The sequence below is a fragment of the Microtus oregoni genome, unplaced genomic scaffold (genome assembly GCF_018167655.1).
Source record: "Microtus oregoni isolate MIOR12 unplaced genomic scaffold, Mior012 000007F_ref0000211, whole genome shotgun sequence".
NCBI classification, from domain to species: Eukaryota; Metazoa; Chordata; class Mammalia; order Rodentia; family Cricetidae; genus Microtus; species Microtus oregoni.
The window spans coordinates 50511154-50532301 of NW_024543066.1; the positions used below are offsets into that span (position 1 = coordinate 50511154).

General features: G+C 42.2%; 1 protein-coding gene across 3 annotated transcripts in view; it reads left to right on the forward strand.

Moving 5' to 3' along the window:
* The window catches only part of Kat2b (lysine acetyltransferase 2B), a 132765-nt gene that overhangs the window by 84698 nt on the left and 26919 nt on the right, over positions 1-21148 (forward strand). For all 3 annotated transcript variants that reach the window (XM_041655475.1, XM_041655472.1, XM_041655473.1), the window contains one exon: positions 12559-12695. In XM_041655475.1, coding sequence (XP_041511409.1) covers positions 12559-12695 — 137 coding nt within the window. The remainder of the gene's footprint in view (positions 1-12558; positions 12696-21148) is intronic.

The window sequence follows — 21148 nt, forward strand, 5'->3', positions numbered from 1 at the left end:
GTCTTTCTGCAGCCGTTGTTCCCTTCCCATTAGCGTTGAGAAAATTCAAGGTTAACAAAGCATTATGTAACCTATTTCTGGGGGTGTTTTCCACCCCTTTCTGTTTGTTCAACATATCCTTTATAGTTCCATTTGATCTTTCTATGACTGCTTGACCTGTAGGATTGTATGGTATACTTGTAACATGCTTGATATTGTAATAATCAAAAAACTGTTTCATTTTCCTAGAGACATAAGCAGGACCATTATCCGTCTTTATTTGTGTAGGTATACCCATGATAGCCATGACTTCTAATGTTGAAATAAGAGCGGCGGGCTGCGTCCCCAGCACCCAGCCGCCCACATGGCTAGCTTTACCCGAAATAATTACACGGAAACTGTATTCTTTTAAACACTGGTTGGCCCATTTCTATCTAGCCTCTTCTAGGCTAATTCTCACATATTAATCTAGCCCATTTATAATCATCTGTGTGTAGCACCCCAAGGTGCGCTTACCGGGAAGATTCTAACCTACGTCCATCCTGGGTTGGAGCTTCATCGCGTGTGTCTGCCCGGGAGCAGGGAGCATGGCTTCTCTCTCTGAGGCGTCTGCCCCCGAGAGGAGAGCTGTCGTGTCTGAGCTCACTTCCTCTTCCTCCCAGCATTCTGTTCTGTTTTTTGCACCCATCTGTGTTCTAACCTATGAGGGCCAGCCAAGCAGTTTCTTTATTTTTTTAACCAATGACCTTCCTCCATCATTTCCCCTTTTTCTGTTTAAACTAAAACAAAGGAAGGCTTTAACATAGCATAATTACATATAACAAACAGTTATCAAGTAAAAATTACAATAATCTTTATCATAACTAAGGAAAACTATCACTATAACTAACTATTCTTAACTCCATCAAAGACTCCAGAAAGATACAATATTACCTAAGCAAACAAGAAAAAAGCAACTTTCAAACTCTAGAAATGACAGAGACATCTCGCTGCCTGGTCAGTCATCCAAAGTTTCTCTGTACCGTTGGGGCATTCATCTTCGGCCTACAGGCCCATGGTATCCAGAGACATTTCCATGAAGCAGAACATTTCAAAGTCAGTTCCATCACTATCTGTTGTGTCCTGCAGAATGTCTCGCAGACTCTTTCATGAATCAGGAACCCTGAAAGATCATCTCACCTTTAGGCAAGTTCAGTAGTCCTCTCTCTGTGGGTTCTCTGTGTCCAATTTATGCAATAGTCCAGGCAAGAACAGTTTCTTGCCCAAATGGCTATCAAACTCCATAAAGATCCTCTTTGATGCCCATCTTCCTCTTGAAGTAGATTGGTGCTGCCAGGAGCAGCGTGTCTCATTGTCATGAAAAATCCTAAGTTATTAAAACATTAAATGCCATATTCTGCAGTCTTTGAAAGATATGAAGAATGTCTATCTAACCGAAATGTATCTCTATATATCTAGAAAATCTAACTAACATGACTACAAGCTTGACTATTACTGATGATTATCCATTAACCTCTATTTCTTAATTATACATTACATTTTTTAATGAACTACACAATCACAATATCTTAATCAATAGCAGAAATATGCATATACATATAACAAAATTGACCTTAATCTCTATCAATAAAGCAAAATCTATACTAATAAAAATTATTCATATCTATATCATATCCCCCTTTAAATGTTAAAGAACGTTTAAAAACCATATTTGGGAACATGGGCGCAGTTTTTTCTCTCCAAACTGCTTCCTGCTGAATGGGGGCGTCGTTAATTAGGTCTTTCATGGTATAACCTTTGTGCTAGTTTCATCTCAGTTGGCAGTTGAGCGAAGCAATTTTCTGAAGGTGTTCACACCAACCCTTCAGGAGGGCGTGGTCCATCATACCAAATTGGAATAGAAGAAATGAACAGGGTCTCATCCTCTGTGAAAACAAAATAAGAAACTCCTTTCCAAAGCGTCATGTCCTTAGATCCAAATTTCAAAGTCAAGACATTTTCAAAATATCTATGTTGGATTAGTTCAGCAGCATTTATAAACAAATATCTTTTAGCAGCTGTTGCTCTTTTCTCAGCATTCAACCTATTTAAACAGAGCATCATAGCATACAGTATCAGAATTATCTGTTTATTTTCCATCTTTGTACAGCTTTGTTTTAACCTCTATTTCGTTTATTTTTACTTTTAGCTTTTTGAGCGTATATCTTTGACCTGGAATAACGCTGTAGACCAGGCTGTCTTTGAACTCTCAGAGATCCGCCTGTCTCTGCCTCCCAGGCATTGGGATTAAAGGTGTATGCTACTGCACCTTGAACTCAAAGAGATCTGTTTGTCTCTGCCTTCTAGGCACTGGGATTAAAGGCATGTGCTACCACACCTTGAAGTCACAGAGGTCAATCTCCCTCTGCCTTCCAAGTGTTGGGATTAAAGGTGTGTACTACCACACACAACAACTCTCTTCCTTTTTTTTTAAGAACTTCAACTTTTAGTCTGCATATATTTTTAACACACTTTAAACCATTTAGAAATTTTCTTTGTCTTTGAATCTTTCTTTACTGTATATCTCTCTTTTTATGACCACACGAGCCTTTAAATTACTTAGCAATATGGGTAGGATTAAAGCCATGGCTTTGCCAGCTAGATCCAGTCCATTCCTTAGCTTTCCGGCCTCATGGCGGATATACAGGCTGTAGCCATGTTTACTGCCACAACTCTATGGCATTTCAAGGTCCCTGCCAGCAAGTGAGCTTCAGCAGCCTGTGGTTGCAAACCACACGAATCGCCTGCGTAAAAGAGTCAGAGTTTGCCCTGGCAAGACAGCCCAGAAAGCTGGCATTTTTAAAGGGCGCAGCTTTTTCCCTTCTACGGCTGAAAACCGAAAAGCATGCATTCAGCTTTTCGTCATCACCTGATGGAGGAAGGTCATTGGCTCATAAAGGAACTGCCCTGGCCCATTTTATTGGTTAGGACATAGGTAGGTGGAGTAAACAGATCAGAACGCTGGGAGGAAGAGGAAGTGAGGTCAGAGACTCCACAGCTCTCTCGGGAGCAGACGCCAGAGAGAGACGCCTCAGAGAGAGACGCCATGCTCCTGACTCCTGGGCAGACGCACCCTATGAAGCTCCGACCCAGGATGGACTAGGCTAGAATCTTCCCGGTAAGACCGGTTCTCACAGATTATTAGAGATGGGTTGATCGGGATAACAGGATTAGCCAGTAAGGGGTAGGGCTAAAGGGCCAAGCAGTGATTAAAAGAATACAGTGTCTGTGTAATTATTTTGGGCATAAGCTAGCCGGGCAGGCGGCCGGGGGTGCTGAGAACGCAGCCCTGCCGCCCCTATTACTACAATCACCGTTTAAGTGTTTCGTAGGTTTAAGGGTTTTGCAGCTAAAGCTGAGTCGGGAAAGCCTATCTTAGATGAGAGCGCTTGCTTGCCTCTAGCAAGCAGAGCAGACTCATGAAATTGCCACAAGAAACATGCTTTACTCTTTTCTTTTCCAAGCTTTCTCAGGCTTTCTGTGGACTCAGTTATCCACACGTCTGGGCGCCATTTGTTGAAATAAGAGCGGCGGGCTGCATCCCCGGCACCTGGCCGCCCGCACGGCTTGCTTTACCCGAAATAATTACACGGAAAATGTATTCTTTTAAACAGTGGTTGGCCCATTTCTATCTAGCCTCTTCTAGGCTAATTCTCACATTTCAATCTAGCCCATTTATAATCATCTGTGTGTAGCACCCCAAGGGGCGCTTACCGGGAAGATTCTAGAGCTTCATCGCGTGTGTCTTCCTGGGAACAGGGAGCATGGCGTCTCTCTCTGAGGCGTCTGCCCCCGAGAGGAGAGCTGTTGAGTCTGAGCTCACTTCCTCTTCCTCCCAGCATTCTGTTATGTTTTCTGCACCCACCTGTGTTCTAACCTATGAGGGCCAGCCAAGCAGTTTCTTTATTTTTTTAACCTTCCTCCATCATTCTAATAAATGAGTAATTACTGAATCAGCTTTTTCTGAACTTAAAGCAGTTGCCCACTGAAAGCCTGAATAAGTGTCAATGGTGTGATGAACATATTTTAATTTGCAAATTCTGCAAAGAGGAACACATCCATCTGCCAGGTTTCATTCCTTTAGGTGACCTTTGGATTAGCCCCTGCAGGCAGTGGCGTTTGGTTATAGAAAGAGCAAGTAGGGCATTTCTTTACAATCTCCTTAGCTTGTTGCTTGTAATTGAAAACTCTTTCTTCAAACCTTTGCTGTTAACATGATGTTTTTTTATGAAATTCAGAGGCTTGTAGCACACTACCAATCAATAATTGATCATTTTCTGCATTACCTTGTGCTAGAGGACCAGGCAGACCCGTATGGGATCGGGTGTGTGTTATGTACATAGGGCAAAGCCTGTTCCTGATCAAATCTTGAACCTGGATAAACAATGAGGTTAGTTCTGTATCATCAGGTATAAATTCAGCAGTTTCAATATGTAAAATAACTCTTTCTGCGTATTGTGAATCAGTGACTATATTAATAGGTTCTTTAAAATCCCTTAGCACCATAAGAATGGCATATAATTCCGCCTTCTGGACAGAATTATACGGACTTTGTTCCACCTTATCCAAGTCTTCTGATTTGTAACCTGCCTTCCCTGATTTATTGGCATCAGTATAGAATGTACGGGCTCCAGTTATTGGAGCATCACGGACGATTCGAGGAAGAATCCAAGAAGTTCTCTTTATGAAGTTAAGCCTCTTGATTTTTGGATAGTTGTTATTAATGTCTCCCAAAAAATTAGCACAAGCTCTTTGCCATGGTTCATTATCTTCCCATAATTTCTTTAGTTCATCAGCAGTGAAAGGCACTATAATTTCTGCTGGGTCTATGCCTGCTAGTTGACAAAGTCTCAGCTTGCCTTTTATAATTAACTCAGAGACTTTTTCCACATAAGTTTTCAGTTTCTTACTTGGTTTATGTGGTAAAAAAGATCCATTCCAAAATAATATCATCTCTCTGCATTAAAATTCCTGTAGGAGAAATTTTTGATGGTAGTATAACGAGAATACAATCGAGCTCTGGATTCACCCTGTCCACATGTGCCTGTTGTAATTTTTCCTTAATCATTGTCAGTTACTTTTCTGCTTCAGCTGTTAATTCTCTGGGACTGTTCAAATCTTTATCACCTTCCAAGGTTTTGTTCAAATGAATTATTAGATCAGGTGTTATTCCAATAGCTGGTCGTAGACTGGAAATGTCTCCTAACAGTCTTTGAAAGTCATTAAGAGTCCGTAGGCGATCTCTCCGAATTTGTGCCTTTTGTGTCTTGATTTTTTGCAAACCTATTTTATAACCTAAATAATTAACAGAATCTCCCTTCTAAATCTTTTCAGGAGCGATTTGCAACCCCCATTTTGGTAAAAGTATCTTTATTTCTTCAAACAGTTTGTTCTAGGTATCCATGTTTGAATCGGATAACAAAATGTCATCCATGTAATGGTATACTATAGATTTGGGAATTTTCTTGCGTATTATTTGCAATGGTTGGTACACAAAATATTGGCACAGGGAGGGGCTATTTAACATACCCTGGGGGAAGACGGCCCAGTGGTACCTCCTCCAAGGTTGAGAATTGTTATAAGTAGGCACTGTGAAGGCAAATTTTTCTCTATCTTCTTTTTGCAAAGGTATAGTGAAAAAACAATCCTTTAAATCAATAACTATGAGAGGCCATCCTTTTGGTAATAAAGAGGGCAAAGGAATTCCAGATTGCAGAGGGCCCATAGGTTGAATAACCTTGTTGATGGCCCTGAGATCTGTCACCATTCTCCATTTACCTGATTTTTTTCTTAACCACAAATACAGGAGAATTTCAAGGGCTGGTAGATTCTTCTATATGTCCAGCATCTAATTGTTCTTGTACGAGCTGTTCTAAAGCCTGTAACTTTTCCTCAGCTAAAGGCCATTGCTTTGTCCATATTGGTTTCTCAGTCAACCATTTTAGCGGCAAGGCTGTTGATATCTCTGAAGGGACATCAATTGCTTGTTCTTGTACAGCCCGAATGGCCGGTTTTCTCCGTTTGTAATATCTTTTAATATTATTCTCAGAAATATAGGCTCTAGAAGTAGCAGGAATGTTAATTTGGTTATTCCATTGTTGTAATAGGTCACGACCCCATAAATTCTCTGCGATATTGGCTACTTATGGCCTTAATTTTCCTATTTGTCCCTCTGGCCCTATACATTCAACCCATCTTGTGCTCTGCCTTACTCGAGATAGGGTTCTAATTCCCAGGAGCTGAACATTTACATTCTGAAGAGGCCAATACTGATGCCAAGATTCTGGGGTAATGATCCTTACATCAGCACCTGTGTCCAGCAGGCCAGTAATAAAAATGCCATTTACACACACTCTCAGTTTAGGTCTTTGATCATTTATAGAAGTTTGCCAAAACACACGTAACTTATCTTTCTGATCATTATTGCTTGTAACAGTAGGCATGGGGCTTCCTAATTGTCCTGACGAGGCACGTTCTCTGCAGAAACTGGAAATGACTGAACCATGTTTGCCATGGGGGCCTGTGAGGGCCCCCTCTCATGTTTTCCGTCTGTATCAGGTTGCCTTGTCTATCTCTTGTAGACCTGCATTCATTCGTCCAATGTCTGCCTTTTCCACATCTTCTACATAAACCTGAAGGCTTAGTGCTCCTAGTTCTGTTATTTCTAGAAGATGCATTAGTATTATTATTTCTGAACGATACGTTATTATTATTTCTGAAAATCCGTTGTCTACAATTCCTTTTCATATGACCCATTTTGCCACAATTAAAACATTTGGTATTCTGGTGTCTCCTTTTACCATTGGAAATTGCTTCTTCTACCTATGCTTCAGTGCCATAATCAAATGTATCAACATTGAGTGTATGCAAGACCCATTCTTCCAAGGGCGCTGATCTGAGCCTTAAAGGCCCCAAAATCCATTTGCATTCCACATTTGTATTATCATAAGCCAAAGACTTAATCATTATACATGTTGCTTCTGGGTCAGATATCCCTATTTGTACAGCCTTAGTTAGTCTTTGTAAAAAGTCACTAAAGGGTTCTCTCTGACCCTGTTTAACTCTGACAAATGATTCCATTCTCTGTTCTGGGTCTTGTACCCTGTCCCAAGCCCTTAAGGCTGCTGTAGTACACATGGAGATTGTGTTTTCATCCAAATTAGCTTGTTCCTGAGGGTCGGAAAAGAGCCCTTCACCTAGAATTTTATCTAGGGAAATGTCAATTCCCTTAGCTTTTTCCTGCTCTTCTAAAAGTCTAGCCTTTTGCCTGTATAAGCATTTCCATTTCAATTGCGGTCCACTCTCAAGTACCGCAGAGCTCATCTGGAGCCAGTCCAAGGGGGTTGCTCTGCTTGTCGTGGCCCAAGATCTTAGCATCTCTTTAACAAAAGAGGCTTGCATCCCAAAAGTCATGACAGCCTGTTTAATTTCCTTGAGGTCATTCATACGGACATGCTCCCATGTATCCTCCTTGATGACCCTAAGGTTTCTGGAATCAATCACCTTCTCTGTTCTTATTACTGGAAAGGCAGGCAGAGCTGTAGGTAGAGCTTTGTGGAAATTGTCCCGGAGAGATTTACCCACAGATATAGTCAAAATTTGCCTTTCTACCCTTTGCTCTTCTTCATCAGAATTTAGAAATTCCTCAATCTTTTCAATTCTATTCACCATTGCCTTCTGCAATGTCTGAATCTCCTGTCCAGAATTATATTCCAAAGCCTTCATTGAGGATTCTAAAGTATGAAGTTTGTCCATTAGAGATAACATCTCATCTTTGGACATAATTTTTATGGCATAAACCGTGCCTTCTTGTATTGACAATCTTTCCGCCAATCTGTCATAAGCTTTAGACAAAATCCGATTGTCACATTCATTCCGCCAATCTGTCATAAGCTTTAGACAAAATCCGATTGTCACATTCATTCCGCCAATCTGTCATTAGCTTTAGATAAAATCCGATTGTCACATTCAGCAGTTTTGATTCTCTCAGTTAATATTTCATTTCCTACAGAAAGGGACTGAATCTTACAATCCAAATCAGCTGTTCCTTCTTCCATAGTAATGAATTTCTCCTTAATATCAGCCACTACTGTTTCAGTTCCTACAGAAAGGGACTGAAGCTTACGATCCAAATCAGCTGTTCCTTCTTCCATAGTAATGAATTTCTCCTTAATATTAGCCGTTAATGTTTCAGTTCCTACAGAAAGGGACTGAAGCTTACGATCCAAATCAGCTGTTCCCTCTTCCATAGTAATGAATTTCTCCTTAATATCAGCCACTAATGTTTCAGTTCCTACAGAAAGGGACTGAAGCTTACGATCCAAATCAGCTGTTCCCTCTTCCATAGTAATGAATTTCTCCTTGACATCAGCCTGGAGAACTTCAAACTGATTCTTGAAAAGATTGCTGTCATTCTCAATTGTTATTAAGCGTTCAATCTCTGCCTTAAAAATCCTGGATTCGTCTCGTAAAGACTTTATCATATTTCTATTATCAAACCATTTAGTGCCAATGAAAACTACGAATCCCAGAAGGATCCATAGATGTGGGGTGATAGACACCTCTTGTAAAATCTCCCACATGGTACAATTAAAAAAACTGTTAAATTCTTGAATAGTAACGTGTTTAGACATTTTATTTATAAAAGAAAAATTTTTTACCTGCAATGATCTGTTCCTGCCAGTGGTGGTCTCTGTGTTTTTGGAGCCTGTCCTGGAACTAGCTCTTGTAGACCAGGCTGGCCTCGAACTCACAGAGATCTGCCTGTCTCTGCCTCCCAAGTGCTGGGATTAAAGGTGTGCACCACCACTGCCTGGCTGGCCTCAAACTCACAGAGATCTTCCTGCCTCTGCCTCCCAAGTGCTGGGATTTAAGGCGTGCGCCACCACCGCCTGGCCGGCCTTGAACTCACAGAGATCCGCCTGCCTCTGCTTCCCAAGTGCTGGGATTAAAGGCGTGCGCCATCACCGCCCGGCCAAGTCACTTTGTATCAGACCAAATCTGCCGCTGTGGCGGCTTTTGTTGCAAAACTGCAGGTACTTGAGTTTCTGCTAATTCAGGCAGTGGGGTTCCGCTGCAAACTTAGCCAAGGCAGGCGGGCAGGGGGGTTAATTGCTCTGGCAAGCAGGCGGGGCACAATGGGGCCCGAGTCACGAACTAAAAAACAGCACCCGGGAGCGTGCTGTGTTAGCTAGCGGGCTACGCGCTTGAGTCAGGGGCAAAATAGCCCACTTTGGACGCCAAAATGTAACGGCGTAAATGAATGCAGACAGATTGTAACTATATATATATATATATATATATATATATATATATATATATATATATCTTTAATGTAGAAATAGACTTACAGAGCCACCGTTCACGCGGAGACCAGAAAAGCAGAAGCAGCGGCTGGGAGCACGCTCGCCAAATTTATAGGCAAACATTAGCCCCAGGTGAACACGCCCCCTTAGGGGCGGGACTTATCCCTACAGGTATACATATAAGTGTGTGGTGCACATGTGATATAGGTGTGAGTGTGTGGTGCACATGTGGTGTAGGTGTGAGTGTGTGGTGCACATGTGGTATAGGTGTGAGTATGTGGTGCACATGTGATATAGGTGTGAGTGTGTGGTGCCCATGTGATATTGGTGTGAGTGTGTGGTGCACATGTGGTATAGGTGTGAGTGTGTGGTGCACATGTGTAGGTGTGAGTGTGTGGTGCACATGTAGTATACATATGAGTGTGTGGTGCACATGTGGTATACATGTGAGTGTGTGGTGCACATGTGGTATACAAATGAGTGTGTGGTGCACATGTGGTATACATATGAGTGTGTGGTGCACATGTGGTATACATGTGAGTGTGTGGTGCACATGTGGTATACATGTGAGTGTGTGGTGCACATGTGGTATAGGTGTGAGTGTGTGGTGCACATGTGGTATAGGTGTGAGTGTGTGTTGCACATGTGGTGTAGGTGTGAGTGTGTGGTGCACATGTGGTATACATCTGAGTGTGTGGTGCACATGTGGTATACATATGAGTGTGTGTTGCACATGTGGTATACATGTGAGTGTGTGGTGCACATGTGGTATAGGTGTGAGTGTGTGGTGCACATGTGGTATAGGTGTGAGTGTGTGGTGCACATGTGGTATAGGTGTGAGTGTGTGTTGCACATGTGGTGTAGGTGTGAGTGTGTGGTGCACATGTGGTATACATGTGAGTGTGTGGTGCACATGTGGTATACATGTGAGTATGTGGTGCACATGTGGTATACATGTGAGTGTGTGGTGCACATGTGGTGTAGGTGTGAGTGTGTGGTGCACATGTGGTATACATGTGAGTGTGTGGTGCACATGTGGTATAGGTGTGAGTGTGTGGTGTACATGTGGTATAGGTGTGAGTGTGTGGTGCACATGTGGTGTAGGTGTGAGTGTGTGGTGCACATGTGGTGTAGGTGTGAGTGTGTGGTGCACATGTGGTGTAGGTGTGAGTGTGTGGTGCACATGTGGTGTAGGTGTGAGTGTGTGGTGCACATGTGGTGTAGGTGTGAGTGTGTGGTGCACATGTGGTATAGGTGTGAGTGTGTGGTGCACATGTGGTATACATATGAGTGTGTGGTGCACATGTGAGGGTGTAAGGTATACTAGTGCGTGGTGCACATGTGAGTGTGTGTGGTGTACATGTGAGAGTGTAAGGTATACATGTGTGTGTGGTACACATGTGAAGGTGTATGGTATGCATGTGAGTGTGTGGTACATATGTGAGGTTGTATGGTATAAATGTTTGTGGTGCACTTGTGAGGTTGTATGTTATACATGTGAGTGTGTGTGGTGCACATTTGATGGTGTATGGTATACATGTGAGTGTGTATGGTACACAAGTGTGTAGAGTTTCGAGGCCAGTCTGGTCTATGGAGGGAGTTCCAGGACAGCCAGAGCTGTTACACCAAAATACCTTGTCTCAGAAAACAAATCGATACAAAAAGGTTATTCTTCCTTCATGCTCCACTTTATTCCTTGAGGCAGGGTCTCTCAGTTGACCCTAACACACACAGATAAAGGTTAGTCTAGCATTTCAGCTTGCTGTAGAGTCATTAGGTTCCTCCTCGCAAGGGCTGGAATTGCAAGTGAGTCACCATGCCTGCCTAGCTTTTGTAAGTTCTGATGATCCGAATTTTGATCCACACTTTTGTAAGGCAAGCACTTTTACCATAGCCATCTCTGCAGCCCTGTTTTGTTTATTAAAAGTAAGACAATTTACTAATATTTTTCAAATATATATGAAGATACCTAAATATAATATATATACACATGCATATGTACACTATTAATTTACATATTATATGTAATGTACATACCATATTGCATATGGTATGTAAATTGAGATAAGTGGGATTATAAAGAGAAATAATCAGATCAACCAGCACTAAAGGTTTGAGGAACAACTTAGTTAATTCTTAAAAGCAAGCAGACAAAAACAGAAAAGAGAATCTAGGTATTTGAAAAGACTTGTTCTCTAGGCTTGGGCTACTGGGTTCTCAGGGATTATTCTTGAAAAACAGAGATTCTTTCTATGAAGACATGCACATTTATAAAATAAAACCAAAAACAAAAGCAACAGAAACTTCTCATTTGGGGTTAATAATACATTTTTTAACAATTTTTGACATTTATGATTACAGACATTTATATTACAGCTTTGAACTCCCTGTGCAGCCAAGGATGACTTTGAGCTCTCAATCCTCCAAGAATAATGACACCAACTTCTATATCTGCAGATGAAGAAACATGTGCTTGGGGCTGGAGAGGAGGCTCAGCATTTAACAGCATTGACTGCTCTTGTAGAGGACCAATATTTGGTTCCTAGTACCCAACAGCTCACAGTTGCCTATATATAACTCCAGTTCCAGGGAATCTGATGCTTTTGTCTGTCCTCTTTGGGCAACACACACACACACACACACACACATGCACGTGCACACGCACGCACACGTGCATGCAAACACTCACATAAAAATACCTTTCAAAAAAGAAACATGGGTGGTTAAGAGCACTGCCCGCTCTTCCAGAGGACCCAGTTTCAATTCCCAGCACCCACATATAGCTCACAACTCTCTAACTCTAGTTCAGGCCCACATACAGATAAACCAGCAGGTAAAACAGGAAGTAATACATGTGAATAAAAATAAATTAAAAAAAGAAACATAGTAACTCTTATGCCAAGGAAACATCTTAGAAAACAGGCAGTCTTTAAAGTGGATCTGAAACTGGCAATGGTGCTGATCTTCTTTCTCTTCCACCACCTGCCTTTCTCCTACTGGAAGGCTGGGGACAGCTATCAGTGCTATCAGAAAATTAATCCCAGCATTCAGGAGGATTGCCAGAAGTTTGAAGCCCACCTGATTGTCAGTATTAGACCAGCCAGGGATACATACATGAACCTGTCTCACCCCCAGATTCCCTCCCCCAAATAAGTTAGATTCATTAGGTCATATTTTCCATTTCAAACCATCCATTTTTTTTTTTTTTTTTTGCCTTTTATTTTGAACATCACAGGAGAAAAGAGGAAAATGAACAACTCTCATGCTCCGGAGGAAACCAAGAGATCCCGAGTGTCGGGGGATATTCCTGTGGAATTGATCAATGAGGTCATGTCTACCATCACAGACCCTGCGGTGATGCTTGGACCAGAGGTCAGCAGGGGGAACCCGGCAGGCAGCTGAGAAGGCCTTTCTGGTCTCCCTGCCACATCAGCTGTCAGAGATGTAGGTGGAATGCTGAGGACACACTGGGGGAGGGCAGGAATGGCCAACCAAGATGTGGTCCCCCTTGACGAATATCAATTACAGGGCCACAAACCACAGTTTCGAGTAGTTGGAAACCTTTCCATCTTGATGAGTTTCAAACCTCCATCGGTAGTGCACAAAGCCTGTGATAAAATCCTTGTAGTTCACCAGGAGGTTCAGCAGTGTTCACATGCCATTTCCCTGTGTTTACTTTTTCTTTCCTCCCCTCTGGACCTTTTAGAATCATTTCAGAGTTCCAAACAGATGAAATAATAGCTCACACCCTATGCGTTCTCCTGTGTCTCATATGAAAGCAATTCTCTTGTATTATCCCACAAGTTAGCACTCAGGAAATTTAGCTTTGTTACAAGGGTCTCTGGTTTAGGGTTGGCAGACTGTAGCCTGCCAGTCAGATTTGCTATTTAACTTGTGGGTTGAAGTAATTTTTCTGCCTCAGTTGCCAGCTAGCTAGAAGTAAAGGTGTACACGATCAGGCTAGGCTTGTAACTGTTCTAATGGACTGTATTATCTGTACACCACTGCACATAGCAGAAAATTAAACAATTGAGGCTTGGAATATATGTCTTCCAAAATAAAATGTTCATCACTAGACTTCTCACTGAAAAATTTGCCGACCTGTTGGCCTAATATGCAACCTATATCCAATGATCGATTATCTTACCAAATTATGCCATTCAAAACATGTATTGCTATTGTTGGAGGCTCAGTTAGGAACTGAGCATGGAATTTAGTTTTCATTTCTTCATCTCTTTAGTGTGTATTTTTTTTTGACAGATGTCATGTAGTAGGCTGATCTTGGACTCATTATAGAGCCAGGCTGAATGACCTTGAACCACCACATAACGTTCTGGGGATCAAATCCAGGGCTTCCTGAATGCTGGGCAAGCACCTTACCTCTGAGCTGCGTCCCATCTCTTTAGTCTGTTTTAACTGAAGCAGTTCTCCCTGGCCTTTCCCCTTCTTTTGCAATGCTGCCTTTATTGTGGAGTCTTGTTGGCTAGTTTTGCATAATGTCTCTGTTTGGATCTCTGTAATAGTTTAGGTCAATCCAGATAAAATGTTTTTGTTGAAAGTACTGCTGACATCTTACTGTAAGACAGCCAGGAACAGGGAAGCTCAAGACATTTCCAGGAAATGAAGACATGGCCAGAGTTTATAAGCAACTTCTGTTTCTTCGGTGTGGCTCTGCTGGATTAAATCATTAAGTTTCATACTGATCTGTTTCTGTGGTTCTTTATCAATGCCAAGGATAATTCAGAGAACTGGGGGTTGCAACAGAACCATCTTATAAAATTCTTCTTTCTTTCTGGACTATCCAGTTGTGCGAACCTAAAGCTGAGCTCCTGCTTTAGGGTTTTTGTAACTTCTCACATGAGCAGAGCTTGGTCTACTCAGATTTAAAGTGGGGAGGCAATCAACCATCTCACAATCTGTTGCTGCAGTTAGTAGTGTACCAGCATGCCCAAGAAAGTGGCTGCGTTTTCAGATGTCTTTGCAAACTAGTTGTTAATTATTTTGGTAACTTGTACCACAGTGATACCTGGTAACCTAGACAGCCAGCTGGAGCCCTCAAAGCTAGTGCTGCACTGAGGACTTTTCTTCCAACCAGAGCTATTTGTCAAAAATCTCCTTGCCCAGCATGGGGTGGATTAAAGCATGAGGTGCTGGCACTTGGTCATACAGCCTGCTGTGAGTTAAGTCAGGATCAATAGATACTTCTGGAAAGAAAACTGCCATTCAAAAAGAGCTGTTAAGATGATAAAATATGACTACTGCTTTATGGTTTATTTCAAGATTTTGGAACCTGTTACCTTAATGGACTTTAATTTTTCATTATTATTGCTACTGTTATTATGTTGTGTGAAGGAGTCATTCACATGCATGGAGGTACAGGACAACTTTTAGGGGTCAGTTATCTCCTTCAGTTGTGGATTCAGAGCATCAAACTGAGGTCATCAGGCTTGTGGAGTGATGAGCCATCTCACCAGTCCTCTTTTTAAAAATTTACATTTATTTATTTAATGTTTCTGTGCACATGTGGGAACACTTTACCATGGCATGAGTATTCAGGTCAGAGGCCCTGGGGAGAACTTTACCATGGCATGAGTGTGCAGGTCAGAGGCCCTGGGGAGAACTTTACCATGGCATGAGTGTGCAGGTCAGAGGCCCTGGGGAGAACTTTACCATGGCATGACTATGCAGGTTAGAGGCCCTGGGGAAGAACTGCTTGTCTCCTTCCATCATTCTTGCCATTCTTCATTGTCAGCTTGACTATATCTGGAATGAACTACAACCAGGAAATGGAGAGCACACCTGTGAGAAATTTTCTTTTGGGTTTACAGTGGGTAAACTTATTTCTATTCTAGACTTTTAAGGTAGGAAGAAACACCTCTGATATGGATCTTTAGGTAGAAGGACAGCATGCCTTTGATTTGGATATTGAGGTGGGAAGGCACACCTTTAATCTGTGCTTCACTTTCTGCTGGAAGCCTGGATAAGGACATGGAAGAAGGAAGGTTTGCTCTTTGCCCATTTGCCCTCACTGTGTTAAAACATCTGTTCCTTCCATGGAGCCTACTTCTTCAGGATTCCAGTATATACAGAGGACCAGCTGAGACACGCAGCCTGGTGGGACTGAGGAACTACTAGATTCTTGGACTTACTGTTCACAGCTGGTCATTGTTGGAGTAGTTGGACTGTAGCTTGTAAGTCATTCCAATAATTTCATACAAACATACATACATACATACATACATACATACATACATACACACTCATTCCATAGACTTTGTGACTCTAGAGAACCCTGACAGATACAGATTTTGGTACCAGAAGTGCTTATAGAAGAACAAGTATAATGATGAATCTTTTAACTGTCTGGGATAAACTGTTCACTTCTCTACCACTTTCGGTTACTGTAGTCTCTCCAAAAACTCCCTCTCCTGGGAGCTCAGAGAGTACCAAAAGCCCATGGTGTGAACTGTATTACAAACTTACAGGGGTAAATACATTTGATTATCTTGAGTCACCAGCTGTGAATGGCACTAGATTTGATGATCCTGTATTTTAAATTTTGACAGTTTGGGGAAAAATAATGAAAATGATGCTGCTGGTTGGTTGCTTTTAGTATTTCTGTATAAACTGATAAAAGATAGGAGTGAGCTCTGTGATAAAATTAAGTAATTTCAAAATATGGTGAAGGACAATAAAGAACTTAGTATAAAGTCGACCAGCTCCAGATGTTAATAAACAGTGTAAAGGTTTCTAAGTGTGCCCTAGAAAAAAATCTTCTTTCCAGCAGCCACAGAGCTTGAGTTACAGAAAAATCAAACTGAAGCCTTCATTATAAGGTCGGCTGAATTATAGGAAAAATTCAAGCCCCAGCTTCAGAGGATGTCAGCAGTTCAAGTCAGGGCATCAATTGGTAAAGAGTGGACCCTATAACATGGCTTGGGGATGTGTGGAGGACCCTACTGAAGCTGAGAACTTTGAACCTTCAGATTCGCAAGGATTTTATCTTACTTGACCTCTCCCCTCTAAGTGTCTTAGTTAGGGTTTCTTTTGCTGCGGTGAAACACCATATCAAAAAAAAAAAAAAACAAGTTGGAGAGGGAAGGGTTTATTTGGCTTATACTTCAGTATTGCTGTTTATTACTGAAGGAAGTCAGGGCAGGAGCTCAAACAGGAAAGGATCCTGGGGGCAGGAGCAGATGCAGACCCAATAGAGGGGAGCTGCTTAGTGGTTTGTTTCCCATGACTTGCTCAACCTGTTTTCTTATATATCCCAGAACCACCAACTCAGAGATGGCACCACCTACAATGAGCAGTTCCCTCTCACACTAATCACTAAATGAGAAAATGCCCTTCAGATGGATCTCAAGGAGGCATTTCCTCAACTGAGGCTCTTTCCTCTCTGATGACTCTAGCTTGTGTCAAGTTGACACACAAAGCCAGCCAGTACACTTTGAAATACTGCTCCTTTGACCTTTCACTGAGTTTAATCCTTAATTGTCCACTAAACCAGCAGTGACTCTCTCTGAAGACAATGCCAGCAAGACAATACTGATGTCCCTCAGGACCCACCAAATCTAGTTACATCTAGATTTACAAACAAACTCAAGGCCAAAGCAGTTTTCTAGAGGGGATATAGAAAGTGTAGTCCATGTGGAATGTATTACACTGTAGTGCCAGCCACTAGTTCTTACCTCTACATCAGACCAAAAAGGTGATCCTGTCTCTTTGAATCCTCAGACTGAATGCCCTGACCTCCTGTCTCCTCCTATGTTTTTTAAAAAAAGATTTGTTTTATTTTATTTTTTTAAAGAAAAGAATGCATACTATCTGTTTTCATTTTACATACCAGTCCCAGTTCCCACTCCTTCCCCTCCTCCCATTCTTTCCACCTACACCCCACCCCCTATCCACTCCTCAGAGAGGATAAGGTACATTGCTTTGGGGAAGGTCCAAGCCTCCCAGGCTGAGCAAGGTATCCATCCAAAGAGAGTAGGTTCCCAAAAAGCCAGTACAAGCAGCAGGGTTAAATCCTGGTGCCACTGCCAGTAGTAATGGGGTGGGGGGAGCAGATCCAAGGCTAGGAGCCACAAGGTGGGTGAGAGACAGAGACCTGTCCTACGAGGTGCAGCTGCAGGTGAGAGATAGATGGATTGGCACACCATGCAGAGTGAGGTTGGATATTTATTTAGTGGGTTATGGGGGGAAATGGGGGAAGTGAAGAAGGGAGAAGAGGAGAGAGAGAAAAAATAGAAAGAGAGAGAGAGAGAGAGGGGAGGGGGAAGGGGAGAAGGGAGAAAGACAGAAGCTGCCTTTTCAGGAGAGAGACAGAAAGGAAGGGAGCTCAGGCTAGAAGCAGAAGGAAGATCTGCTTGCCTCAGCTGATGGGGGGGTGGAATGGGCAGGGCTTGTCTCTGAAAGGGACAGGACAGACATTATTACATCACTGGCCCCCCACAGTCTGCCCCAGCCATACAACTGTCACACACATTTAGGGTATCAAGTTTGGTCCTATGCTGGTTCCTTTCCTGTCCAACTGGAGCTGGTGAGCTCCCATTAGCTCAGGTAAACTGTTTCAGTGCTTGTACCCATCATGGTCTTGACCTCTTTGCTCATATTCACTCCTCCCACTCTTCAAATGAGAGCTCAGCCCAGTGCTCCACTGTGGGTCTTTGCCTCTGTTTCCATTAGTTGCTAGATTAAGGTTCTATGGTGAAATTTAAGATATTCATCAATCTGACTACAGGGCAAGGCCACTTTGGGCACCTTCTCTATTGCTTAGGGTCTTAGCTGGCATCGTCCTTGTGGATTCCTGGGAATTTCTCTAGTTCCAGGTTTCTTGATAGCCCCATAATGGCTCCCTCAATCAAAATATCTCTTTCCTTGCTCTCATCTCTGTCCTTCTTCCATCTTGCCTATACAGTTCCCTCAAGTTCTCCTCCTCCCACCCCCTCCTTCTACCTTATATTCTTATCTTTGCCCTGGCAAGTCATTCCTGTCTCAACCTCCCTAGTGCTGTGATTAAAGGCATGTGATTCCAAGGGCTGGGATCAAAGGTGTGAGCTCTATTTCTCTTTTAGATTGATTCAATCTCGTGTAGCACAGGGTGGACTTGAATTCACAGAAATATGTCTGCCTGTTTCTTCAAATTCCTAGGATTAAAAGTGTGTGCCACCACTACCTGGCCTTCATGGCTAAGTAATGTGACTGTCTCTGCAGTGTGATCTTCAGGCAAGCTTTATTTGTTAAAGCACAAAATATCACCACACTGCACTAAGAGCTTAATGAATTTGCCAGTACATTCAAGCAGAAGTCTGGGGAATATTTGTGGGAGTGGATTTTAAAGGTATGGGCTAATGGTGGAAGGGACATAAAACTAGATCATGTTGAGTTTATTGATATGGGCCCTCTGAGTAGAGACTCTGAGCTTAATATGGAAGCTTGAACAGTTAAAAAAAAAGTGTCAAAAGTTTGAATGGTTGGCTGAAGCATTTATCAAAAGATGACTGTGGTAGTTTGAAGTAATTGACCCCTATAATCTCATAGGGAGTGGTACTATTAGGAGGTGTAGCTTTGTTGGTGTGGGCATACCTTTGTTGGAGGAAGTATGTCACTGAGGGGGGCAGACTTTGAGGTTTTCTATGCTCAGGATACCGCTCTGTTGAGAGTTCTCTGTTTAGGTCTGTACTCCATTTTTTTTTTATTGGATTATTTGTTCTTTTAATGATCAGTTTCTTGAGTTCTTTGTATATTTTGGAGATTAGATCTCTATTTGATGTGGGGTCTGTGAAGATATTTTCCTGTTGTCTGAGGTTTCTGTCCTGCCCGGTTCCCGCAGTTGTTAAGTCCCAAAGAAATTACATAGAGGTCTACATTAATCATAAACTGGTTGGCCCATTAACTCAGGCTTGTTATTAACTCTTATAACTTATGTTAGCCCATTATTCTTATCTGTGTTAGCCACATGGCTCAGTACCTTTTTCAGCGGCACAGTCACATCTTGCTTCTTCTGTGTCTTGAAAGGACTGCGTCCTCTTCCCAGAATTCTCCTGTTCTCCTTGACCCTCCTCTGTAGTAATATGGGCTGCTGGGCTGCGTCCCCAGCACCCCAGCTGCCTGCCCTGCTAGCTTATGCCCGAAATAACAACACACAAACTGTATTCATTTAAACACTGCTTGGCCCTTTAGCTCAAGCCCTTACAGGCTAATTCTCACATCCCGATCAACCCATCTCTAATAATCTGTGAGCACCGGTCTTACCGGGAAAGATTCAGCATGTCTAACCTGGCGGCTTGCTTCATCGCGTGTGTCTGCCCGGGAGAGTGGAGCATGGCGTCTCTCTCAGGCGTCTGCTCCCAAGAGGAGAGCTGTGGAGTCTGAGCTCACTTCCTCTTCCTCCCAGTGTTCTGTTCTGTTTACTCCTCCCACCTATCTTCTAACCAATAAAATGGGCCAAGGCAGTTCCTTTATTAGCCAATGACCTTCCTCCATCACTCCTCTACTTCCTGTGTAGTTGTCCCACCTATACTTCCTGTCTGGCTGCTGGTCAATCAGCATTTATTTAAACATAATTGACAGAATACAGACAAATGGTGATTTTCCCATTCTGTAGGCTGTTGTTTTTTTTTTTTGTTTGTTTGGTTTTTCAAGACAGGGTTTCTCTGTGGTTTTGGAGCCTGTCCCGGAACTAGCTCTTGTAGACCAGACTGGCCTCGAACTCCCAGAGATCCGCCTGCCTCTGCCTCCCGAGTGCTGAGATTAAAGGCGTGCGCCACCACTGCCCGGCTCAGTTGTTGTTTTGTCTTGTTGACCATGTCCTTTGCTTTTCAAAAGCTTTTCAGTTTCAGGAGGTCTCATTTATTAATTGTTTCTCTCAGTGTCTGTGCTGCTGGGGTTATATTTAGCAAGTGGTTCCCTGTGCCAGTGTGTTCAAGTGTACTTCCCACTTTTTTATCTATAAGGTTCAGTGTGGCTGGCTTTATGTTGAGGTCTTGGATCCATTTGGACTTGAGTTTTGTGTATGGTGATAGATATGAATCTATTTTCATTCTTCTACATGTTGAAATTCAGTTATGCCAGCACCACTTGTTAAATATGCTTTCTTTTTTTCATTTGATATTTTTAGCTTCTTTGTCAAAATTTAGGTGTTCAAAGGAGTGTGGATTAATATCCAGGTCTTCTGTTTGGTTCCATTGGTCCTCCTGTCTGTTTTTATGCGAACACCAGGCTGTTTTGAGTACTGTATCTCTGTAATAGAGTTTGAAGTCAGGGATTGTGATGCCTTTAGACTTTCTTTTATTGCCCAGGATTGTTTTGGCTATCCTGGGTTTTTTGCTTTTCCATATGAAGTTGATTATTGTTCATTCGAGGTCTTTGAAGAATTTTGCTGAGATTTTGATGGGCATTACATTGAATCTGTAGATTGCTTTTGGTAAGATTGCCATTTTTATTATGTTAATGCTATCTACCCAAGAACATGGATGATCTTTCAACTTTCTGATGTCTTCTTCAATTTCTTCAAAGATTTTAAAGTTCTTGTCATACAAATCTTCCACTTGTTTGGTTAGAGTTACTCTGAGATATTTTATGCTATTTGTGACTATTGTGAATGGTGATGTTTTTCTGATTTCATTCTTATCATCTGTTTACAGGAGTGCTACTGATTTTTTTTTAAGTTAATCTTGTATCCTGCTAAAATGCTGAAAGTGTTTATGTGTTGTAGACGTTCCTTGGTAGATTTTTTGGAGTCACTTATGTGAACTATCATCATCAGCAAATAGTGAGAGTTTGTCTTCTTCCCTTCCGATTTGTATCCTCTTGATCTCCTT